The 25,986-nt window shown below is 42.1% G+C and overlaps 1 protein-coding gene across 1 annotated transcript in view; it reads right to left on the bottom strand.

Moving 5' to 3' along the window:
• Positions 1-3,377: 3,377 nt before the first annotated feature.
• The window catches only part of LOC135706708 (relaxin receptor 2-like), a 291,102-nt gene continuing 268,493 nt past the window's right edge, over positions 3,378-25,986 (bottom strand). The window contains exons 20-21 of the mRNA XM_065228358.1: positions 19,069-19,129; positions 3,378-3,432 (exon numbers count right to left, since the gene is read on the bottom strand). Of these exons, the coding sequence (XP_065084430.1) occupies positions 3,391-3,432; positions 19,069-19,129 (103 nt within the window). The 3' untranslated portion in view covers positions 3,378-3,390. The remainder of the gene's footprint in view (positions 3,433-19,068; positions 19,130-25,986) is intronic.

The following is a 25,986-nucleotide window of genomic DNA, read 5'->3' on the forward strand; positions in this document are numbered from 1 at the left end:
CCCTGAAAATTTGATGGCAATCGGATGAAAACTCGAATTTTGCGAATCAATTTTGTGTGTGGCAATTTCATCGTGGACACCCTTTACGTAGAGTAATCATTGCTTTATCATTTGGTTTAGTTTGTTTACGAGATTGAGCTTTTATTCACGAGAAATCGGCGATTGACGTGTTTGTTTACAAAAGCAATTACGCCCAAATCTCAAATCACTCCGGAATTGTTTGATATGGTCAATCATTCACATTTGAGCGGGAATTCAGCCATTTTGAATCTCGGAGAAATCTTCAAAATGGCGTGTTTAAAAAATTTCAACAAATCATAACTCGAAATCTTTCATTCCAATCGAAATGCCGTGCGAGACAGAGATCTAAATGGTTCTCATTACAAAAATATACCAAATATTGTTGAAACAAAAGATCCAAATCTGTCCAATTGTTGTTGTTCTATGATTTTTTTTGTAAATCTGTAAGTGTACAGCTTGAAAATTTCGCAGCATATAGCATGTGTCATATTTTTCATTAACACTCCGAACATGATGCCTCCGGTAAAATGTGTAACGGCAAATTGGCAATGTTTGAAAAATCATTACTCAGCAATTTATCAACAGATTTTAAGTCTATTCGTACCGAATAAATTTCTAAAGCATGAAATTTCAAACGGTACCAAAAGATTCGTCAATAAATAGCTGAGCTGTGATTTTTCAAACATTGTAAGTTTGCCGTTACACATTTCCGCGGAGGTATCGTGTTCGGAGTGTCAATGATAAATATTTAAAAAAATTTAAGTGTTTTGATTTTTGGATTTTTTACCCAAAATCAGTTGAAATCATTTACCGTGTGTATTTTTCATGTAAATTTATAATTGTTTCCAACAACTTTGTATCAGTCGTCATTTCGATTGGAAGCGATGTTTTCTAGTTATGATTTGTTGAAAAATTACGAATCCACCATTTTGAAGTTTTTCGGGGATATTAAAAATGGCCGAATTTCAGCTCAAATTGTGAATGATTAACTAACCATAACAAACAATTATTGCAAAGTTTCATGCAAATCAGAGAACGTCGCATCAGATCGATTGGTCGTTTGGCGTGGAATTGCTCTGAAATGAAAACCCCGTTTCGCCTTACACTCGTTTTAATTTTAAGCAGAACAGAAACTACCCTTCCCCCACATCAAAGTGTAAAGTCATAGCGTTTAAGCCGGTGATGTTTTAATTTCAGTGATTAGAGAAACTTACTTCGATCTTTGCAATCGATAGCTGTTGGAAAATGGATGAGAGCAAAGCTCTCAAATCGGATAAGAAAAAGCCCCGGAATTAGCCTACTTTCGATCGGAATTAATAGTTATAGCCAATTAGGCAGCTCCACTCTCGCTGTAAAGAAAACGCAATTCTATCTTCCCTCAGTAAGCTTGGTAGGACTCTTTATGATAATTTATTATTACGGAAGAAAATATAATGGTTAGAATGGAAAATAGGCGAAAGAAACTAACTTTTAGCTAGGATGTTCTAATGTAACAATCATATTCTGTATATATTGAAGACTGAACACAAACATAGAAAGCATTGAATTGAGGTGTGGTCCGCAAACGGAGACGAAGGAGGAAGGCACAATAAAACGGCTCTGTAATTTATAGCTGTAATGTAATTTATTTACCAGGCATGCGTTCTTCTCTAGACCAGTAGAAATAATGAAGCAAAGAGTGAAGAATGAATTGAAAAATCGATCCCGATCCTGTTAATTGTAAAAGAAAAGTCTTTCAATGAAAACAAAAAACGACACAAATTTGCACCGGCTGTGCAAATGGTGATCGAACGTGCACTTATTAAGTTTAGCTTTCACTCCACGGAAAACTCAATACTTAATTTGTTTGCTCTGCGAGAAACTCGAACAGAGCAGTTTCAAGCGTTAACCAACTTTGTTATTGTAGTTCCAGTTACACATATCACATCACTGTAACCGGTTTTCCGCCCAAGGTTACGAAACGGAGCAAATCACTTATTTAAACACACTCACTTATATCTATCAGGATGAGACTATCGTTTAGTTGTTTCAAACAATGAACTATGTACAGTAAAGATTTCCTTACGAGACCCTCGATTCCGCCAGCGAACAAATATAATAATAACAAAAAAAAGATGCATCGGTGATAAAATAAAGATAAAAACACAATTTACGAGCGGGAAGAACAATCTGGTCCAAGCTATGAATGAATGCGAATAAAGTCATATATTTCAAATAATGTAACCCACCGCGACGACGCAGAAGGCTTTCTCAGTGAACGAAGAAAAGAAATTCCACGAACATTGTGTAGCTTAAAATTACAAAATATCGTCTTGTATTTCGTTTCTCCCCGTATTTTCAGTTTAAAATACAAATATACCTACATCTGGCGAGGTTTGCTCAAAACGTCTTAAATATAAGAGGTCTAAAGTAGTCCTAAGCTCTCAGAGTTTCTACAAATTGTTGCATCGATTTGTTTGGACAGCTTCTGCCTTTCGTTAAAATTTGTTTTCCCTTGACTCTGGTGATAATTTTTCAGTAACTAAACTACTCGGGCCTTCGTCTTTTCACTGTTCGAAACGCTTTCAAAATCTGACTCGAACGGCGATCCATTTGCACCCTCATCCGAGTCACATTAATCGCGTAACGCACTTCGCCAATCAGATAACTCACATTGTAATACAGCTTGTAATCTCTGTCGTCCTGAACACACAAACCTGCTGTCACTTGCCTGTCCTAACCAATTAACATCACAGACATATCACTGTCGGCATCCGGAAAGCGAACCGAATCGAATCGAAACATCAAACACGCAAACCTCTTGGCTGGAGGCATCATCGTTCCTTACAACTCACAAACGTAGCTGTTCCGACTGCGGACGCTGTCCTTCTTCAGTAGCACCTGAATCGATTCATTCCACGATGGGGGAGTCCTCATGGTCACCGTTTCCAGGCCAACCGTTCTCGGTCCCCCACTACTGAGACACGACTTCGACCTCAGGCTATTGTTCCTCGCTGTGGCGGCGGCGGTGGTGGTGGTATTGGTGAAGGTGGTCGTTACCAACAATGACGTTTGGGTCGGCCCTGTCACATCGGTACCGTTGTTGCTGCTGCCGCTGCCGCTGGGGCGCGCTTCCATCATCGTCAACGTCGAGTCGGTCAATGCGGTCGTGCAGGTCATGCCGGACGTCGACGAAGGCGATCCTGGATTCGAATGCTGGTGTTGCTGTTGTTGTTGTTGCTGTATTTGTTGTTGTTGTTGCTGGAATGGATTCTGAATGGGTAGAAAACAGTGCCGATGGTTGCGATGGTCCAGGTTGGCTTCCACGCCGCGCGTTCGATGGCGCGGATGGGACACCGTGTGCCGTCGGCCAACCACCCCAACTGTTGGCTATTTGAATTCGTACAGTCTGGTGTTGGTGGAAGCACGGTCCTGCGGGGGTGAAAGAAAAGGATAAATATTTAATTTGAAATTTCATTCAAAACTCTTCGAACATACAATAGTAAGGGAAGGAGCCTTAAATTTATAATTGTTCAAAACAAATTAATTGGCAGTAGGATCAACATATATTGAACCTACCACCAATTAATTTGTAATGATCAATTAGAAATTTAAGGCTATAGCTCAATATGCTACTCCTACCTATACGTTGTGTTATAGCTACTAGGTACGTTATTAGTTATCTTGCATCTTGCAATTTGCTAAAGTTTAGGGAGCAATTTATTTAAAGGGTGTCCCACATCAAATTGTATCCCGGAAAAAAAAAACGCTGTAGAAAATCACCTAGTTTAACGATCCTTTTCAAACTTTCAGACAGTAAAATATAACCCATAAGTAATCTTTTAGTATATTTATTTCAGTCAACTTCAATGCCATAACCGTACGCTCACACCTTACGCTTAACACCACTCATTAGCTTCGCTGGTAGACCTCTCCTTCGTTCCAATTATTCTATACCATGGGCTTATTACGGATGCCACTTCACTTGTCACTTGCCGTCACAATGAAGTGATTCCCATTTGATTTGTACGGTAATCACGCCTCTTATTCTGAGTAGGTCACTTGCTTATCACCGTGTAGTGACACCCGTAATAAGGCCCCATATTCTGTTCTCTCATTCTCACCCCACGTTCATCTCGTACTGGAACCGATTTCCGAAGTTTGGCTTTGAACTTCGGCGATCGTTTTCCTGTGCAGATTAGCATTTCGATTTTCGTGCACTTATGAGCTTTCTTTACATACACACTGTTGACCACTCCGTGGTTCGTGGGTCGGAAACCACCTCAGAAAACAGCACGCAAGGGCGCACAAGAATAATGTTACTGCTCACCGTTCTTTCTACTCCCGTTTCATTATTTTCCCGAAATATCCTTTCCAGTATCCTTGACAAACGTATCCGTCCTTAATCCTTGGTGTCTTTTTTCCTCGTCCTTTTAGTCTTCCAAAAATATGTACGAAAACTACCAGAAATACTGTCGGAAAACTATCACACATTTATTAATTAACAAAAACTGGCTTTATTGTGCACACGCGGCGGTTCAGTGTATAATAAATGTTTATTGCCTCGAGATCAGTTGGCTACTAACTGGGGATTCTGTTATCCACATCTATCTATACCTAAACCTAACTTCGTGCTGTATTCCTGTGTGCATGTTATCAATTTTATCAGTGTCTATTAGTGTTAGCGTATCTGTACAAAAACTGTAGGGGTGTTCAATGTGTATTGTGTATAACAGTTATAAATTTCAGTTTGTGTTAGCAGTAATTCAATTTTACCCTTAAATCTAAGTTAACAGTAAACACACACTAATGTCCGCATACCCTTTTTCATAATAACTAACCCAATCTTTTTTGATTTACCTTGTACCCGCTTTGGTAGGTTGAGTCTTTCTTACTACAGGCCGGACTCGATTATCCGGAGGCTCGATTAACCGGAGGCTCGATTATCCGGGGCTCGATTATCCGGAGAAAATGGCTCGATTATCCGGAGTCATATTTTTTTACCTATCTTGCAAATTATTTTGCATAAACCGCTTGGAAAACCGACTTTCGATCCGAGGACGAGTAACATACATCGTTCGACTCAGTCTGACAAGATCGGAAAATGACTATATTTAAGTGTTTGTTTGCCTTTGTTACAAAATCCGGCGTTAAGGGGTTTTGGATTAACTTTGACATCAAACATATCATGTGCCACAACAACATACAAAAATTGAATCCCATGATGGTCCGTTCCCTAATTATGTCAAGTTTCAGGGGGAGGGGCGGGGAATGGCAACCGAACAAAATTTTTGAAGATCCGTAAAAAAAAAATGTACCAAAGGACCTTTAACCCTCCGTTACTCGCGATGTTGTACTTTGTACAACACACATGAGTTTTCCATTGCCATTTTGTTGCTGAGTTACCAATCGATCTGAAACCAACGAGTATTCCTCAAAAAACTTGTTTTGATCTAAACAAGCTAAACTTTGATTACAGTAAACACCTACAAAATGCGGATAATAGGGAAAATGTGAATGGAAACCGCGAAAACTGTGACCATACTACGTGGGATTTGACTTAATTGATTACAACATGGAATATACCAAGATTCTGACAAGATAGAAAGTTACTGTCTCTGACAATGTTGTTCAGGAGATTATAGCCTTGTCACTGGCGGACAGTAGTTCAGAATTTTCTTACTCTCTAAATTCTCGCATGTGATATATCTCGAGATCCTCGCATTTTTGTGGGTTAACTGTGATAAAATTTTAGCTTGTTTAGTTAAAAACAAGTTTTTCAATGAATACCCCTTGGTTTCATATCGATTGGTAGCCCGGCTGCAAAATGGCAATGGAAAACTAACACTGTTGTACAAAGTACAACGCGCGAGTACTCGTGTTATAAAAGTTGGCGCGAGTAACGGAGGGTTAAAGGGGGGTTTCGTGAGAATTGGTCTTTTGGTGGCTTCATACGTAAAAATTTATATCAATTTTCTTATTTTATTTTGTAGTTCAATTCATTTATTCATCATTTCAGTAAAAACAGTAGTTCATCAATAAAGTGATTCAGTAAAAACAAAGAGAATTGCAAATTTGATCATAAATCAATCCTTATTGACTATTTTATCAAGAATATTTCCCCTGATTTCACGAAGTTCCAACGGTAATTGGTTTTCCTCCGCCCATGTGATGATAGTGTCAATACTGTGCAGCGCTGATTGATCTGGAACTGGTTCGTACTCCTCATCTTGGTTGTCATCTGCTGTAGAAATGTTTGCAGTTTCATCCAGAGTGGTGTTCGTCACGCTTTCTCCTTCATAAAAATGTGAATCATGGTTAAGAACAGCATTGACTATGTCAGCATCAGACATGACATCGAATTCCGCATTCTCGTCTTCATTTTCGCCTGCAGCCGCTTTATCAGCAACCATCATTTGAATTGTTACACTATCATCTCTAGAGCACCGGAACTCATATTTGCAATGTTAATATTTCAAAAATATTAATGGAAAATGGTTGAAATTGATCGAGTGCGTCAAGTTAGGAACCTCGTCAAACATGGTGCCTTCACGGTAACCGTGATTTTTAGTCAAGATTAACTTTGTCTCTACACACTCGTGAGAGTCGCGAGACTACGATTTTTCTCAAGTTGAGGGGTCCCATGGCGTGGTTAGTTACACGTTCGCTTCTCAAGCGGATGGTCCATGGGTTCAATTCCATTGATCTTCTTATCGAAATTTGATGTATTTTAATGTGTCATGATAGGTTACTATTCAAGTCCGATTCTGGTCACTTTTCCGGGGCACCTGGAACTTGTCCGGAAGTGACAATATGGTCCAAGGTAATTAATTTTTTCCACCATTGATCTGGTTATCGAATTTTGATATAATCTGATGTGTCGCATGATAGGTTATTATTCAGGTCTGGTTCTGGCCACTTTGCCGGAGGCACCGGAACTTGCCCGGAAGTGGCCAATATGGTCCAAGATACTTAATGTTTGCCACCATTGATCTTGATATCAAATTTTGATTTAATTTGATGTGTCGCTTAATAGGTTTTGTTCCTTTCAAGTCAAATTTAGCCTCATGGCCCATAAACTCCGGAACTTGTTCCGGTCATATCTACAAAACCAGTGGCCCGATTCCATAATCCTTCAATAGCGTTCAATGGGACCACTAAAAACATTAAATGAGACCACATAAGACAAAATTTTTTTTTTTTTGATGGCTCGATTATCCGGAGTGAAATTTTTTTCAAGACTCCGGATAATCGAGTCCGCCCGGTAATATCCATTATACCTACTAAAATATTCCCCTTCTGTACGCTCTGGTTTGAAATCTATTATTTTTTGTAAAGTAGAAAAAAAAAACATTTATTTATTTATCAATACTTTGAATGTATTATTATTGCTGTTCAATTTAATGGTGTATTTTTGTATTAGCTTATTTATGTATTTACTGGTAAATACGATAAACAAACTTATTATCAAATCTCGACGGTTTCTTTAGTCCACCTCTAGATCGAAGATTTCGCTCAATTGGCTGGGAACGCATATCTTCTGGAATTTTCGTCATACCCATCTGCGACCGAGTTGATGTTGAATCATCCTGGATAGCACAGTGTGGCCCACTGTCCTTTGGGTCCATTTCCTCTGTAAAAGGGGCCAGTTTTATGTCGTGGACGTTTCGAGCGTACTGAATACCGTTTCCGCTCATTACTACAACTTTCGCACCTTGCGTGGCTATAACTGAATAGCGCTCCGCTGAAAATGAAGAGACGTTTTTTTTTTCATCTCTATAAAATGGGAGGCCCCAGAGGGGGGTTCCGCCAGCAAATTTTGTTATGGAGTTGGCTTACAATTCGCATGTACTCAAATCGAAGCAATTAAAACAGATTCCAGTAAAAAGACTAACAATACAGGCAACGAGAAAAAAAAAAACACAATCTGGTACATCAAAGTTAGGTAGGGTTTTGAAAGAGATCGGAGCTCCATCGTAGGAGGGGTAATCCCCCGTCCGGTAAAGATGTACCGTCAGCCAAAAGAATGTTAAAAGGACCTAAATGTTGTTGTATAACCCTGCGTCCTTGAGGAAATAAATAACTGTCGCTAAAGTAGAAGGTTCGTCGCCCAGTATGTCCCTAATGCTGTTGGGAAGTGCGTACTGCTCCCTTAGTTGTTGGTATTGCGGACACAGCCATAGGATGTGTTCCACCGATGCAGTGGTTCCGCAAACGTAGCACATTCTGTGGAACTGCGTCCCACCAAAACTATGTGAGATCCTTGTATGGCCTGTCCTAAGACGAGAAACCACCTTCTGGTCCCGTAGTTTCGACATATCCGTCCACTTGCTCGTCGTTCCTTTGATTCTTCGAATGAAGAGCGATTGGGATTGGCACCACTCTGCTTCCCAGGCTTCCCACAATTTGCTGACTATCCATCGCTTTATGTCCTGTAGTGGCACTTCGTCGGTGTAATGGGGGCCAGCTCGTCCAGACCCTGCCAGACTGCCGGCTTCGCTGTTACCTGGGATACCGCAGTGCCCAGGGATCCAGGAAAACACCGTGTTGGGAGGTGCGGCCTCCACAATACCCTGTATCCAGGGGTGAGTCATGGTCTCCGATGTAACGGCTTGTATCACGCTGTACGAATCGGATAGCACCAGTATGGGCCGGTCCGAGGGTGCTGTAACGGCAAAAAATATGGCCGCAGCTTCGGCGGAGAAAACCGAGCATTGTGGTGGTAGGCTGCTACTCATCAGTGCTGAAATTCCGGCTACTCCAATTCCGACCCCGGCTCGGGAAAGCGATCCGTCCGTGTATATGTGGGCATGGGTTGGGTAGTCCGAGCCTAGCAGTTCGGCTATTGTTCTCTTCAGCGCGTGCAGAGTTATCTCCAGCCTTGAACCTGCTTTTTATCCGACTATCGATTTTTGGTGGAGGTATGCGCAAACTTTTGTCTCCGTACCAGTGGACCTTGGCCACTGGGGGGAGCTCCGAATTAGCAGTCATGCGGAGGAGTCTGTTCCCCTCATCGAGGAGAAAGATCCTGTCATTTCCGGAGTTCATTGCTGTAAAGGCAGCGGCTCTCGTTGCAATTGCTGCGGTTATACGATGGCGGAAGGGCAGAATACCCGCTTCGATGCATGCGGCATCGGCGGGCGTTGACGGAAGAAGACCGGAGACAATCCGCACGTAGGTGTTAAAAGTTGGTGCTAGTATCTGCACGAGCTTTTCGGTGGCGATGCACGTCATCTCAAGCCCGTACAGTAGGCGACTATCGATGACGGCTCTTGCAACCCGGAAACGAGTGTCACGATTGTTAGACCGGTGGGGGTGAGAGATAGTGCGGATCAAGTTGATCCTACTGCGGCAGTTGTTCTTGATCGCCTTAAAGTGCTGCTCCAAGTTGAGGGACCGGTCAACAAGTACCCCCAGAATACGGACCGTCTTCTTCAGTGGTATGGGCTGGCTTTGAACTTTAATAGGTGGCCCGCTCACACGGTGCCGGGATGGACACACGTGGCACCTGACGCTTTTCGTGGCCGAAAGCTGGAAACCTACCGTGCTGGCCCACCTGGATACAGCGGAGACTGCTACCTGGGCCTTGATCCTGTTGCGTGCTGCTGTTGGGCCGGTAGTTACGATAAGTACATCGTCTGCATACACGAAAATGTAAACATATTTCGGCAGTCCTCCGAAAACTCCGTTCAAGGAAGAGGGTAACGGCGATAACTGAACCTTGAGGGACGCCCGTCTCTTCTCTGAAAAGCTGGGACCTCGTGTTGCCAACTGCGACTCTGAAAGAGCGGTCGGTCAGGAAATTTTTGATGAAGTGGACCATGGGTCCACACAGCCCCCAGTTGACAAGCTGCTCTAAGACGAGGGGCGTCCACGTCCTGTTGAAGGCCTTCGATATATCCAGCGAGACGATCTCGGTGTGGAGACCGCTATCGTTGGCACTCTTGAGGACCTCCCCTAATGTTGCAAAATAAGTTGACGTTCCGTAACCTTGACGGAAGGCGTGCTGTCGATGGTCTAGAAGGTTTTCGGCTTCAAGTAAATGCTTTAGCCTCCTGTTGACCATTCGCTCCAGAACCTTGGCCATACAGCATGTCAAGGCTATTGGCCGGAACTTGCTAGCTTCACGGGTTGTTTCATTGGCTTTTGGGATGGGGATGACTAAGCTCTCTTTCCACGACGCTGGATACGAGTTGGTGAGCCAGAGCTTGTTGAAAATCTCCAGCATCCGTAGCTGGCCTGGCGTTGGTAACCTCTTGAGTAGAGGGTACCCGATTTCATCGGGACCCGCGAACTTTCCGTTGCTGCAGCGGAGGGCATGCTGCAATTCCTGCCAGAAGAATGCCTGGTTGATGTCCGAGTTTCCAGCGTCAGAAGAAACAGAAAAACTTGCAATGGATGACGTCGAAGGCTTAGCTTTCCGCTTGAATTCGTTTTCTTATTTCTAGATGGCTGCGAGATCGGCAAAATACGAGCCGAGTTCGTCCGCTACAATTGCAGGGTCAGAAACAGCTTCACCGTTAATCTGTACGTGGAGCGGAGTCATGCGCCGTTTCCTACTGCATAAGTCCGCCGAAGACTGTGACGAATTCATTCCTTCCAGAAAGTCCATCCAGCTGGTTCGTTTGGCGACACGAATTTCTTGCCGGCATTGATTGTGCGACTCATGGTAGTGGCGGAGAGCGTCTTCGCGGTCGGGATGTCCGATAGGAAGGCGCTTTACACGGTGAAGTGCTTTACGTCGGGCTTTAACGGCTTTCCTCGTATCTTCATTCCACCAGCGTAGCGCTTTTCGCCCCGGAACGCTGCTGGTTTTTGGGATGGTTGCTGTTGCTGCTTCGTATACCACTTCTGAAAAGTCTTCAATGCTGTTCGGATTACGCTGTAGTAACAAGGACTGAAAGGCTTCACCATAGCTATCCCAGTCCGCTTGTTCATAGCGCCATCGGGGCCTCCGTGTTGTCATCGGAAAGATGGCGGTCGAAATTTGAACTTTGATGGGGTAGTGGACACTACCATAGAGATCAGTGTTCGCGCTCCTTTGAGTTTTTCCGGCAAAGCAGCGGCTGACAGCAGAGACGTCGATGGCAGAAGTATGCCGCCCGTTAAAGTACGTGGGCACACCGTCATTCAGAATCACCATGTCTTCCTTCTCGAAAATATCGACCAGGGTAACACCTCGAGGGTCGGAGCGGGGGCAGCCCCAGCTTGGGTGGTGCCCGTTCAGATCCCCAACCATGATGCTCGGTTCCGGTAGTTTAGCTATGGCTTCGCTGAGTTGATCGTGCAGGTTTGGCAGCCGTCCGCATGGCAGGTATGCACATACGACGGAGATGTTCGCCGGTGCCGCCAGCTGGACACCAAGTATGGGAAGCTCGGAGTCCATATCGATAACCTGGAAAGGTATCGTCTTCAAAACCCCGATGGCCACGGAGTGCCGGAAGTTGTTTCCCCGTTTAGCTGTCCACGTATACATACCGCCTAGAGAGCGGTTCATTTGGTCTGTTGTCGCTTTGTTAGTTTCCTGGAGTGCAATGACCCAGGGGGCATCGTCGTGGCAAAGGAGCTCTAGATCACCAATGTGGTTCAGGAACCCGTTAATGTTCCACTGCAGGATGAAGTTTACTGGCTTAGGCAAGGCAGGAGTGGGGTACGAGCGCGCTGTGATTGTGGAGCTAGTGTCATCGCGACGGTGACTGCCACTCTGGTCGACGGGTAGATCTATATCGTAGGTGTCCGATCCATCGTGATAGTCGGAACCAGCTGACAGATTGATGTTGTATGCTGAATGAGACAGAGCCCCACCAAGGGCAGGTGTAGAAGATCCACCCACCCAGGGCAGGGATGACTCAAAAGAGAGAGAAGAGGTATTACATGGTGGCGTACTGGGTTTGGCAGCTTCGGTCGTTGTTATAGCAGCGTGTTCGAGTCCCTCGAAGTCCTTCGGAGAATGGGTCGATGAGCCCTTGTCCATCCCGATACTTGAAGCAGACTTGACTTCCTTCGGCGTCCATAGGGGGATGAGCGTTTCCACCCTTGTGCGTCCCTCTTCCAGACATCCCCCGGCGAAGGGGGGTTATCGTCAGTTCCGGTGTGGAAATGGCGTCCGCAACGACGGGGCCCCAACTACCGGGGGCTATCGCTGGGCTCTTCTTTGGTTTCTTCGTCCGCGGGCCACAGATCTGATCCGGCAGTTCCGGTGGGGTTATAACGTCCGCACTGCCGGTGCCCTGCGTGCCCGAAGCACTCGTTAATTCGACTGGTTGGCTCGGGCCCTGAGGGGTGTTCGAAGATTCCGGTTGGGGTATAGCTTCCGGTTCAACGGTGCCCCGGCTACCCGAGGCCAAAAACAGACACAGTTGACGGTGGCTGGCAGTTGATGGAGGTGTTGAGGTGACCATTAGAGTTGTCAAGGTGAATAGCGAGGGTCGAGGTGCCGTTGAAAGTAGTCAGCGTATAACGTACTACTTCCACTTTTCTTTCATTTGCGTGGCTTTTTCCGGAGAGACTAACGAGGTACGGGCGAGAGTCGATCTTTGGATTTTGGGAGCTTGGGCTATGCGAGGGGGGTAACCAGGAGAGTCTAGCTGGCTGATGGGTCGCTTCGATGATTGCGGTGTTGAGGGCTGTTCAATGGATGTAGCGGGAGTCGATGGCATGGGGGGTATCTTGTTTGCCGCTGGTTTTTAGGTTTGGGCTGTTTTCTGGCGTGATGGTGGCATCGCTGCTGGATCCCGACGAGATCGAGCCATCACTTAAGACGGTGATGGAATCGTCTGCTCTCTCGGGAGCTTTCTGCGACACGGGCTGAAGTTTCTCGGGGGTGGTCCGCGAAGGTAATGACGGGGCTGAAGGTAGGACGACGGTCGGTTCCGGGGGGTCTGTATGGTAGATTCCAGCTGCTGTACTTTCTGTTGCGTCTGTATCATGACGGTTATCATGGTCTGGACCATGGACTCGAAATGTTTGGCTTGTCTCTTCATCATCGCCTCAATCGCGTTCAAAGACGGATTGACTGAGGCAGCGCTAACTGCGGCGGCAGCGGCAGTGTTTCCAGAACCATTCAACTGGAGTGCGGTTTGCAGCTGGGCGATAATAGTGTCCTTTTCTTTGACCGTGTTCGCCAACTCATCGATTTTCCGACTCATTTCGAGGAGGGCGTTTTGCGTGCTTGCGTTTGTGACATTGGCAAAGGAGTTGCCTCCGTTGCGTTGTTCGTACATTTTCCTTGCGTCTTTATACGAAAGACCTCTGTCCACCTTGATGCGTTGAATTTCATTCTCCCGTTTATAACTCGGGCAGGAGCGATTAGACAGTCCGTGGTTGTCTGCTTTGTCTGCACTGCATGGGCGACGGATAGTACGGACGAGTTCAACACCGCGTGTACCCTATGTCTATGTATTCAGGTGCACATGTGCCGTGACAGGTCACGATGAGGGTCGATGGAGAGCCGGTTTTCAATCTTCGTTGTTGATGCAGAAGAACTACATCTCCAATTTGTATGTCTGACTCCTTCGCTCCTCTGATCATGTCAGCATGCTTTTTGCTGACAAGTTTTGCTTCCAAATCCCTCTCTTTCAGATCAATGTGATCCAGCTCCTTTTCGTTATCCTCATTCCATAGGCTTGGAAAGGTGCCACGAAACTTCCACCCCACCAATAGCTCGTGACTTTTAGTCTAGCATGGGCCACAAGAGTGTTGTGATTATGCACGAATTGTTGAAGAGCAGTTCGCCAATTAATTCCATATACAGTCAGGAATCCTTATTGCCGGATTCCTTATTACCGGTATCCCTTATTGCCGGATCCTTATTGCCGGGCTATCCGCGAATAGGGATATCCACAGCTTATTTTTTTTTTTTTTTGTCTTTATTTTAGAGATTTTTAGCCTGAGGCTAGTTCATCTCTATCCACAGCTTATGGGATTTTCACTCATAGGGACTGTGGTGGATTATCTCATTTGTTTCAATATATAGAGCTATACTGTCTTAGACAAAGTTGTTGTACTGGGATAGACCAACAAGCCTGTGTCATTGAATTCAGGTTTAATTGGGAACTACGCCGCTAGAGGCGCTTCACTTTTATGTTACTTATAACGGGCGCTATAATATATGGATCCTAGGTCTGACATAGAATATTCTGTGATCCTGGCCATATAGAAAGTTACTGTCTTCAGCAAAGTTGTTCAAGTGTCCAAGTCCTTTCCGATGGTGGCCACATTAGTTCAGAACTCTCTCACTACGCAGCGCTAATGTAAACATGAGCTTGCTATATAAGCTGTATCTCAAAATCCTGGCGATATAGAAGGTTACTGTCTTTAGCAAAGTTGTTCAGGTGATAATGTCCTTTTGTATGGTGTTCATATTAGTTCAGAGCTCTCTCATTATGCAGCGCTAGTGTGCATGTAAACTTCCTATATAAACTGTATCTCGAGAACCTGACCATATAGAACGTTACTGTCTTGAGCAAAGTTGTTCAGGTGACCAAGTCCTTTCGGATGGTGGTCATATTTTTTTTTTTAAGAACTCTCTCACTACGCGGCACTAGTGTGCACATGAACATCCTTAATATGTTATGTCTGGAAAGCTTGTCCATATAAGATGTTGCTGTGCAATGAGAGGACACGCAACGGAATAGGAAAGACTTGTAGAGAGGCTGTTAATCGATTTCGGACGCCATTTTAAAATCCAAGATGGCGGTCATCGGTTCAAGAAAAACTGTCAAATACCCTACAAAATGGGCCTTTGCTGGAGGTAGTTTCGGGTGATTTTTACAAGATGTGGTGGAAAGTTGAAGTTACAAAGCTTGTACACAAGTCCGTCATGCCAGACAATGTCAAACGCTTTTTCAACGTCTAACAATGCCATGGCTGTGGACTTGGATACAGCTTTGTTACTTCGAATGCTATTCATCACCCGAACTAGCTGGTGATTTGTGGAATGCCCCTTCCTAAACCCAAACTGTTCAGGTAGGAGAATGTTGTTCTCCTGGACAAAGTTGAGTAAACGATTGAGAATTAGTTTCTCGAACAATTTGCTCAGCGCTGAAAGGAGGCTGATTGGTCTGTAGCTGGAAGGTATTAATGGATCCTTGCCGGGTTAGCGGATTGGTATGATTTTTGCTACCTTCCAGATACTTGGAAAGTAGTGCAGTTCCAAGCATCTATTGAAGATAGCAGTCAAGAGCGAGTACACTTTCGTGCTCAGCTTCTTCAATACCAAGTTGAATATACCGTTAAACCCGGGAGCCTTCATGTTCTTGGTGTTTTTCAGCGCTGAGCAAATCTGCTCCACTGTAATATTTTCTGCCGGAGAGACGACACAAGAGGAGGCATCCAAGTTTTGAACACATTGTGAAACCTGATTTTCAAGCGGACTTTGGATGATGGAGCCAAGTAGATGCGACGAAGCAATGTGGTTGCCAATCGGATTTGCTTTCTCCTGCGGGGTGATTTTGAGCCGATCGTCATCATTTTCGACTCTAAGAGGTGGAACGGGTTTGGAATGAGTTTTCAGCACCTTGGCTACCTTCCAGAATGGACGGGAGCGGTCATCCAGATTCTGGACAACACGCCCGAAACTTTCATTTCGAAGCGAGTCCATTCTGGAAGCAATCTGCCTGTTCAGATCGGCCATTTCATGTTTTTTGCTCAGATCTCCAGTCCTCTGAAACTGGCGTCTACGCACATTTCTCAAACGAATCAGTAACTGGGTGTGGGAATCAATGCCAACAAACTTACCCCTCACAGGAACTTGTCGAACACACTTCTCGTCAGCCATGGATATGGCCTGGTGGACTCCTTCCAGAGCCCGGTCGATGTCCTCTACGGTGTCAAGCGGCGGATTTTTGTTAATGTTCCGGTCAACCACACGTCCAAACTGGACCCAGTTTACGTGGTGGTAGTCTTTTCGTAGGATTGGAGCAGGAGCTATGTTGATGCCGACGTCAGCCACCATCGGTTGGTGATCGGAGCTTAAGTCATTGATTGCCACCGGCTTGGATAGCCCGAAGTTCGTCAGGAAGAAGTCCAGCGTGGAAGGGTTTCCCGCCGGAAAGATGAATGTCGGTTCATCCGGAAATTGCACCGTATACAGCCCATGCTGCGAGTGGTCGAATAGTAGTCTACCGTTCTGGTTCCGTTGGTAGTTGCACCATGCTTCGTGACGAGCATTCAGATCGCCCCCAACAATGAATCGGGAGCTCGTGCGAGTGATAGCGGTGAGGTCGTTCTTGAATTTTATCCTTAGTCCTTTGCTGGCAGCACACTGACGAGGGCAGAATACGACGATGGACCCGACGTTTCCGGTTGGTGATTCCACATCCACACTAAGGGCCTCGATGATAGAAGTGCGGATATGCGGCAGCGTGCAGAACTTGATTCCTTTCTTGATGATGATTGCAACACCACCCCCCTGGTGTCGATACGATCAAGCCGGATAATGTGGTGATCAGGCAACCAAAAGCTGTCACCGGATTTAAGATGGGTCTCTGTTAGGAGGCCCACGTCGATACTATGCTTGCGGAGGAAGTCAGCAAGCTCGATTCTTTTTGCTCTTACAGAGCATGCGTTTCATGTGACGACAGTTATCGGTTTAGACACCATACTGAAATCCTGGGAAATCCTCCACTCTGAATGCCGGCGTATTGTCCTTCTTACGTCCTGGTTGATTTCTTGGGGACGCCTGCTTTCGGATCCGCTTGAAATCTTCGCGTTTGGTGCACTGTTTGTCGGACCCTTGATGAGCGCCATCACAGTTGGCGCATTCCCAAGCAACATTGCAAGTTTTATTGAGGTTTTATAGCATTCTACAAGTTTAAATCATGGTCTACAGAACCCTTATAAAACCAGAATTGTTACTTGGGTTTGGCAATGCACAGTGGTCCAGAATGCAGATTTAGGTGGAATGATATGTTTTGAGCCTGAAATTGGAACTTTAGACTAAAAGTCTTTTCTACAAAGTTGTTTCTTATAGTTAGGCCCTCATTTTTATGACAATGAATTCTAGGGTGGTTCCTATTATCATTAAAATAAAAAAAATAACTTTTTTGTTTGAATAAATTAAGGTATACATTCTTCGGCAAAGTTATAGTTTAGCTAATTTCAAGCAACTTTGTTCTACATAACTTTTTTCTATCTCTTAAATTGGCCGATTTAGAGCTATTTTCTTGAATTGAGTTAGGGTGGAAAATTCTCATGAAAGTTATCTTCTAGAGACTTTTAAAACTCTTTAAGACGAATGTTTTATAACTGAATTTGTTGCCTGTATCTCTTCTAATAAAAAAATATATACTCAAATATAGTAAAAAATATGAATAAATTCAAATTGATTTTATACGAGTTTAAAAAATAACATTCTTCCAATTTTCTCATATTATTGAGAATAACATACGCCCTTTAAAATGCTGTAAAAAAAACTTTTTTTTTTGTTTGCCCCAACCAGAGATATTAACATTTGAAAAGTGCATATTTTTAGTATAAAACGTCAATAACTCTTGATCGGCGAAAGATATTGACAAGCTTTGTGCAGCAAAAATTCGCGCCTTTTATGATCTGAAAGTTATCGCAAGACACCTTTGCTGAGAAATTGGAAATAAGAAAAATAGAGCAAAAAAAACTGTTTTTTAAGAGCCACCCTAACTCAATTCAAGAAAATAGCTCTAAATCAGCCAATTTAAGAGATAGAAAAAAGTTATTTTCAACAAAGTTGCTTGAAATTAGCTCAGCTATAACTTTGCCCAGAAATGTATAACCTAATTTATCCAAACAAAAAAGTTAGATTTTTGATTTTAATGATAATAGGAACCACCCTAGAATTCATTGTCATAAAAATGAGGGCCTAACTATAAGGAACAGCTTTGTAGAAGATACTTTTAGTCTAAAGTTTAAATTTCAGACTCAAAACATATCATTCCACCTAAATCTGCATTCTGTACCACTGTGCAATGGTCAATGTTTTTATTTTGTTTTACTTTTGCAGAGTTTTGTTATTTCAAGAATTATTCATTGAGACTTGTTTTTATAGCTCTTGTATGCTCAAATAACCTCGATTATGTAGCTAATTGATTCTTTATTTAAATTGTGGATTCATTAAATAGGTAAAGTTGAGTTCAATCATATCGAATTCGTTCGTGGAACATTGCGATCTAACTTCAAAAAATTTCCATAAAATGCTTGAAAATTTTGAGAACTTTGTAAGACTTCAAGGAGGTTTCCACATGTTCAATAATATTTGTGGATGTCTAAGAACTAAGAGAGATAGAAAATATGGCGTTTGGAATAAATTCAGGGAACTTCGTAGAAGTGGAGGATATTTTGTAAAACTTATGGGAGTTTTGTAGATGTTCGAAACGTTGCATAATATACAGGATATTCTTTCAGACATCCTTCCTAGACAGCAGGAAATATTCAAAAGATGTCCATATAGACGAAGATATTAGTATTCTCTGGATATTTTTCCTAGACTTCAGGTTGATCAAGTTCTGATAATCTCCAACTGTTTAAAAATTCAAATATTCTTTCAATACTGTAGGTTGTTCAGGGAGTATTCATAAGTTTTCCAGCTAATTCTGATGGAATCTTGAATGATGAATCTACATGGGAACAAATCCAATCTCTGAAATGAGATAAATGACTCATAATTCCATGAACATAGCGTGTTTTCATGTTATTAAAATACACCATGAATAGTATTGATGATATCATGAGCTATTTTTTCATTACGCAGCCATTCATTCTATTTGAAATCATGAATTTATCTCCAAAACGCGTCACAAAAACTATTACCGTAGTGGTAAGCTTCGCGTTAAAGGCATTTAAAGCAATTAAAGAAAGTCGATCCATGCAGATAGCACTTTTTGAAATGTTCATCTTGAATTGTTGCACGGCGCACACAACGCAGCAACCAGCAAGATTTGGCCAGTGAAATTCTCAATGAATCATCTGACCAAACCACATCACGCATCATTAAGGAAAAAAATAATAATAATACCAATCAAAAAGGACACACCTTCTGCCCGCGACAACATCAACAAAAGCGCACAAACAATAGCCAGCTAGACAGGTACTCACCCTCCGCTGCGGTATCCGCCTGGTGCTTCCACTGCTAAAGGTAAATTGGGCAAGACTATTCCTGGAAACATTGAATTTCACGGGGAGAGAGAATAAAGAACAAGACAAAGAAAATCAGTGCGCGGAAAAAAACATGAAAAATGCTTCCATCAGAAATTGAACGAAAAATTTCGGGTGGAAAATTAATGGGATTTTCATTGAGCTGTTCGTTGGTTGTTGTTATTGTTGTTGTTGTTGGCACGTTGTAAACAGGATTTGCGTTTCTCCGGATTGCTTTATTTTGAAAGTTAATTCCAGACCAAACTGAATGAAACAGAACATGCTTAAGCCGTAATTACACTTTGCTCCACAATGATCTCAGTCATAACAACATATGGCATTTTGTTTTGCCACGTTCTGTAACAGAAAATGTTCCCTTTTCAATTAGGAATCCGCACGAGAAAGTATGCTGCATTTTATGGTTTGGTAAACGTTAGCCACGATGTGCATTAATTAATGTGGGCTTCCAACTGTTACTTCAGCTTTCCTCCGAAGAACGCGTTACCCACTGAGTTCTACCCACCGATTTTTCTCGGCTGGTTTTAAGCCAATAGCTCTGATTTTCTGTGAGTGACAAGCTCTCCACTGATACTGGTTTAAAATCCATCGAGAAAAATTGGTGAGTAGAACTCAGTGGGTAACGCGTTCTTCTGGGAATAGCTGTATGTTCAAGTGAAGCACTTCAACAAAAACCCACCGCTACCAAAAACGTTCGCTCATCAGCTATGAACGGAAAAATAATTTCAACCAGAATTGAAACAACAAAAAAAAAACTGATTGATGATCTACGGCTTTTTTATGACGGAAATTTATTGATGAACTTGCGAGGTCTCGTTTGTCATCCTGGTTGCAATCATTTACCGCAGCGAAAAATTACAGGTAAAGGATAAAGTTTTCCCGAGTTACTCAGGGCTATGCGACAGAAACTCGGTACCAGCTAAAATATTCGTCCCCGTACCCTTTGCCATACCGGAAGGTAGCATTAGGGAAACATTAACTTTTCCAATTAATCTCCTTCCACGACCGACCAGCGCAGTGCCGGTGGACAATCACTGAAGTGTACTCGTCTGCAGGAATTGTGTTTGCAGGAAACTTCTGCTTCTTTTCGATAGCTTTATTACCGGGAAAGGATCCACTTACGGCAAGTTCGCCCCATAGTACACATCAGCAAATCGAGAAAAACGAATTTTATGACTGCTATGTAAGAACCTGGGGTTGTTGTATGATGGGACAACTTGTTTGAACCATTTCATAAAGCTTTTGTTTAGCTAATTTATTTAGTTTAGTAAGTATTGTTACTTGAAAGTACGAGCATTACTGCAAATACAGAATTACCACATACGTAGTTTGGATATATGATGAAAATGGGACCACCTTGCGTTGAACAGTTATATCAAGCTGAACATTACATTAGGTCCTAAGTAACATTGACAGATTCGCTTCGTCGACTTTCTCTTTGTAACTCCACGGCCATGTAAAGACATTCCCAGCCATTTTCAGTACACAGATCGATAAAAGAAGCTTTTATCTAGCATGTAATACGACAAATACAACAAGAAACGGCTTTGTGCTCAAGTTAATAACGAAAGAGAATGTCGATGAAGAGAATCGATCAACGTTACTTAGGGCCTAATGCAATGTTCAGCTTGATATGATCTCACGCTTTTCCCTTATTTTCGCTCCAGTTGATCCCTTTAGGCGACGCGTTGAAAGGAGGACCCGCATAAATGCGAACCATTGCTTGACCTTACCACAAATGGTTAAAAATTATTTATAATCCCTGCTAAACTTTAACTAAAATGGTTATGGAACTTTACATAAACGTTTGTGTATAAAAGTTTAACCTTATGTATTATGTTTTTTTTAAATGAACCTTCCAATAATGGGTTGTTATGAACCATCCATTCAAAATAGTTGTTTTGTCCCTACATTTTCGGAAAGAAAACTACATTTGAACCTTTTTACTTAAGGTTTGAGAATTTTAATGGTAATGGCTATGGTAGTCAGTACATTTATGATTACCAATTCGCTATATATTCCACGTAAAGTTGACCGACAATACAAAACCATCAATTAACCTTACTAAACCATTAGTAAAAAAAATTCTAAAATAGTTTTCTTTCCGAAAATTTTATGGACAGAACAACTATTTTGAATAGTAATGGTTCTTAACAACCCATTATTTGAAAGGTTCACTTCCAAAGAACCTGAATACAAGTTAACACCCGATCCACCAAATCATCAATATAGCACACCGGACGACCGAGCACCTGCGATACGCTGACGCTGCACCACATCGAGGCATTCAACCCGTGAGGAATTCATGCTGCTGTCAACGAGTAGCCGCTGCTTAGTTTGCATTTTGTACTTAACTCATAATTGAAATAAAATCATACTTCACTTCTGTTTCGACCGTCAACGAGTTCGCGTCCTTTTTTAAAAATTCTAAAAGACCCTCCAGGTCTTAACTGGCGCCCGAAGTCGGGACCGTTTTATCCAGTAATTGTATAAGTGTCTAATCACGAAGCTGCCCTGAGCCACCTTTGAGGAGCCAAACGACCGGATCTAACTCCACTTGCTGTCAAATCAGCGACTTGCGTCTTTGGAATCGGCGAATAGGTACACTGGAAAAGAACACCCGCTACCCGTACCAGTGGTTATTGGAGTTTATCGCTGCCACCGACAGGAAATGAAAACCCTGCTCCTGCTGCTACTGTGAGTATCAATTTAACACATAAAGAAATAGTTTTAAGCCAAAACCGCACCGTAAGCTGCTAGTGCGTAAAAAATAATCGCATACTAATTCAGAGGGAGGCGGACTGACCCACAGTATCCAAACCCCTGAAATATCACAAAAAAATACCGCAAACTAACATAACAATTCTCCAAACTTTAACCATCTAAATTCAAAACCATACAAACGCGAAATCGAATACTAATAACACAGCGGCGAAACCGGACCACCCGTAAGTGACCCGCTAGAATATCACAGATAGGCGCGCTACTAACTCAAAACAAACAAAAAATCAATAAAAAAGTGAGTGAAGTGAAGTGAAATTAGCAGTGTTATCTTAAATTTTCCAAAAAATGGCAAATCCAGCTAACCTACATCCAATCCTACAACCCGCACGATTAGTTGTTCCAAATCCCGTTCCCATTCCAAACGTACCGCGTCCAGCTCCACGATATGCGATTGACGCAAACGTAGGGTTCCTCGACAGAGGTAAAATTCCTAGTATCATTAAAGATTTACCCGATTTTAATGGCAACGCACGAAATCTTTCTACATGGATCCTCGACGTTGAAGATTGCCTTGAATTATTCAATGACTTTCGGGATAGTTACGAGTACCATCTCGTGATGAAGACCGTAAGACGAAAAATAAAAAACGAAGCAAACGATATCCTCATTTCAAATAACACTCCAAACGATTGGAGTGAGATAAAAGATGTTTTAAGACTATACTACGCTGACAAACGCGATCTGATGACGCTTGACAACCAGTTAAAGGTCATGTCAAGAAGACCGCAAGAAACCATTGAAACGTACTACAGTAGAGTGCGCGAGATGATAACATTGATCAGCTCCGCAATCTCTACAGACGAAACTTGGAAAGGGCATGAGGCAGCCCTAATCAAGCTTTATAACATGATGGCCCTCGACACGTTCATCCGAGGTTTAGGTGAACCTCTGTCATTATTCTGCAAAAATTACAAACTAAAATCACTACTACTGCGTAGAATTTTTGAATCTAAATGCTCGTAGTGCTCCCTTCAAATCTAATCCTTTGGCACCAATCCCAGCTCCTCGTGGTAACATTCCAGGTCCACCACCCAGACCTGTTCCAACAAATAGATACCATCCAAATGCTCCACCACCTCCACCTAGAAACCATTACCAACCTCCACCAATAAACTTTAGGCAACCATATCCTGTCCAAACCAACCATCAAACTCCTTTCCAAACACATTCCCATAACAAACAACCATATTCCTTCCAAACTCAACATCAACCTCCATTCCGACCGCAAAATACAAATGTTTTTGCCCCAAATAGGACCTTCTACCAACAGCAACCTAAACCTGAGCCAATGGACATAGATAAATCAATTCAATCCCGCATGCTAAATTACGGCAATCGACCAAACTTCAAAACTGCAAGACCAACATCCCAGTCTATGCAGGCTAATAATCCACCTACAAAACGAGTTGCCCATCAACTCGAAGATATTTCAAGAGAGAAATTTGAATTTTGCTGAAGAAATAGAAACTTTCGAACTGTAAGAATTAACAGGACTCCAAGATGAGGAAAATGAGAAAAACGTAAATGTTTTAGAGAACGATACGGAATGGGTGAGCAAATGGTTCGATTGAAAGCCAAAATCTCTCCCCTTCCGTACATCAAAGTCCCTACGGCAAAGAGTGAAATGAAACTGCTTATCGACTGTGGCGCAAATGTAAATTTAATTTCAAAACACTGGGCGTACCACTCTGGTACACCTATTCTAAAAATACCAGATGAACCTGTTAAAGGAGTAACTGGGAAAAGCGTTATCTCGGAAATGGTACATCTTTCGTTATTTGAACCCGTAAGATGTGAACCATAAGATTTTTTGGTTTTTGACTTTCATACCTTTTGCGATGGTTTGATCGGAACCGAATTAATTTTCGGAAAATATTTTAATCACATTTCTGGTTCATCGATCCTACAAGTGTTTGGCAATGACGCAACTCTCAACATTCCCTTACATTTTTATTTTCCCTCCCCTAATCGACGTAAAATAAACCAAGTAAACCTAACTTCAAATATTAGAACCTCACACCTCTCCGAAGAAGAACAAAGTGCGTTAGTCCCAGTTTTAAATTCAATAAAACAAGTCTTTCACAACCCTGATAATCGATTATCATGTACTACAAATGTGGAATGTCATATACGTACAGAAGATGATATTCCTATTTACCAAAAATCCTATCCTTATCCTGTCGCATATAAGGAAGAAGTTAATGCACAAATTTCAAAATTATTAGATGACGGAATCATTCGACCATCTAGATCTCCTTGGAACTCACCAGTTTGGATTGTTCCAAAGAAGATGGATGCGTCAGGTAAGAAGAAATTTCGGTTCGTCATAGATTATCGGAAATTAAACCAAAAAACAATTTCAGACAAGTATCCGATACCTGAAATCTCGAACATACTTGATCAACTCGGTGGAAACCGTTATTTTACTACCTTGGATCTAGCCTCTGGGTTCCATCAAATAAAGATGAATCCCAGAGACATCGAAAAAACGGCATTTTCGGTAAACCATGGCAAATACGAGTTTGTTCGTATGCCATTTGGTTTAAAAAACGCTCCAGCAATTTTCCAAAGGGCAATGCACTATCAGATATCAGGCGGTCAAAAATCAAAAAATCGACTTTCACTAATCCTTATTTCGTTATTTTTGTAAACATTTCAACTAAGAGAATCTGAAAGTTTCAAGCTTCTAGCAGTTTTAGTTTCTGAGATATCGGATGTCGAAGTCAAAAAAGAGTAAGAAAAGTACAAATTTTGCCGCAAAAATACACTACCACTCAAATAAAATTTCATCCACTATTTATCATATAACTACCACATCATTATACATCGTTGGAGAGGTAATTTAATAAGCTTTCCGAAAATAAAATCCATTTGGAAATTTGATGAAGACAAAAAAAATTTAAAAATAAAAATAGAAAAAAAATAATTGAAAATTAATGAAAATTTAACTTTATTGATCACAAACTTTCGAGTCTCGCACATTCCCAGGCTAATTCTCAGCTCTGGATGAAGTTTTGAGTGTACTCTAACAAGTACTGAAGAGTTTGTCTGCCCCAACCTGCCCCATTGGAAATATGAGCGATTTGAAAATTTTCGCTTATTATGGGAGATTTCAAATTGTACAAGAGCCGGCTTGGAAACAAACTTTTTCAACAATTATTTTGCAACTTTTGGAGTTATATTCGGTTGGTATAGTCGAAATATATTGTTAAAGAACATTTTATAATATTTCATTGCCTACTTTTAAGAAGGGCTTAAGCTTTTGTACAAAAAGAAGTCATCATTATCATAAAGTTCACTGTTGGATGAAGGTAAAACTACTTTCGTTTATGCTTTATTCTAAAGTAAGTACCTGTGTTATGACGATTATAGAAGCATATGCGTAAGTATGTACCTACGCATATGCGCGGATGAGTTTAATTTATACCTAAGTCTGTGCTTAACCTACTGTAGTGTCAATTTGAAGCCATAGTGTATTTTGTGTAGCTTTTATTTAAACTACTACAGTGTAATTCAAATTTACGGTTGAGACCAAGTGTGAGCATGGATAATAGAACCATTATTAATCTATTAGACGCAAAATTAAGCCATAGTGACAATTTTCACAGAGCCATTGAATTCATTTGTGAAAATTATAACATCTCGGTGGAAAAACCTAAACGTCTCGATGAAAAGATCCATAAAATCGTTACTAAATACATCAACAAATGGCATGAAGCTAATCGCACGAAATTTCGAAATTGGCTTGATGGAGAATTTGGCATCGAGGAATTCATCGAACAGGAGCAATGTGTTGCCTCAACCTCGGCCTCGGGAACAAAACGTGGACGACCTTCAAAACCTTTTTTGGATTTGAGTGAAAGAGGAAAACGTCGCGTCATCGATAAAGAAGCAATTGATCCAAAATTCGATACCATCGAGAAAGCTTTGTTATTTGCAAGACGGACCGCTTATAATCGAAAGGATTTTAATTTAGTTAAAGTTATTGGGCATATTTTAAAAACCAAAAAAGCTCTAAAACCATGCTGGCTCAACTAACTGATCAACGAGGAATGATGTCACCAGAAGAGGCTTTTA

The sequence above is a fragment of the Ochlerotatus camptorhynchus genome, unplaced genomic scaffold, assembly GCF_037179485.1.
Source record: "Ochlerotatus camptorhynchus isolate MF236.1 unplaced genomic scaffold, CSIRO-AGI_Acam_v1.1 ptg000289l, whole genome shotgun sequence".
NCBI lineage: Eukaryota > Metazoa > Arthropoda > Insecta > Diptera > Culicidae > Ochlerotatus > Ochlerotatus camptorhynchus.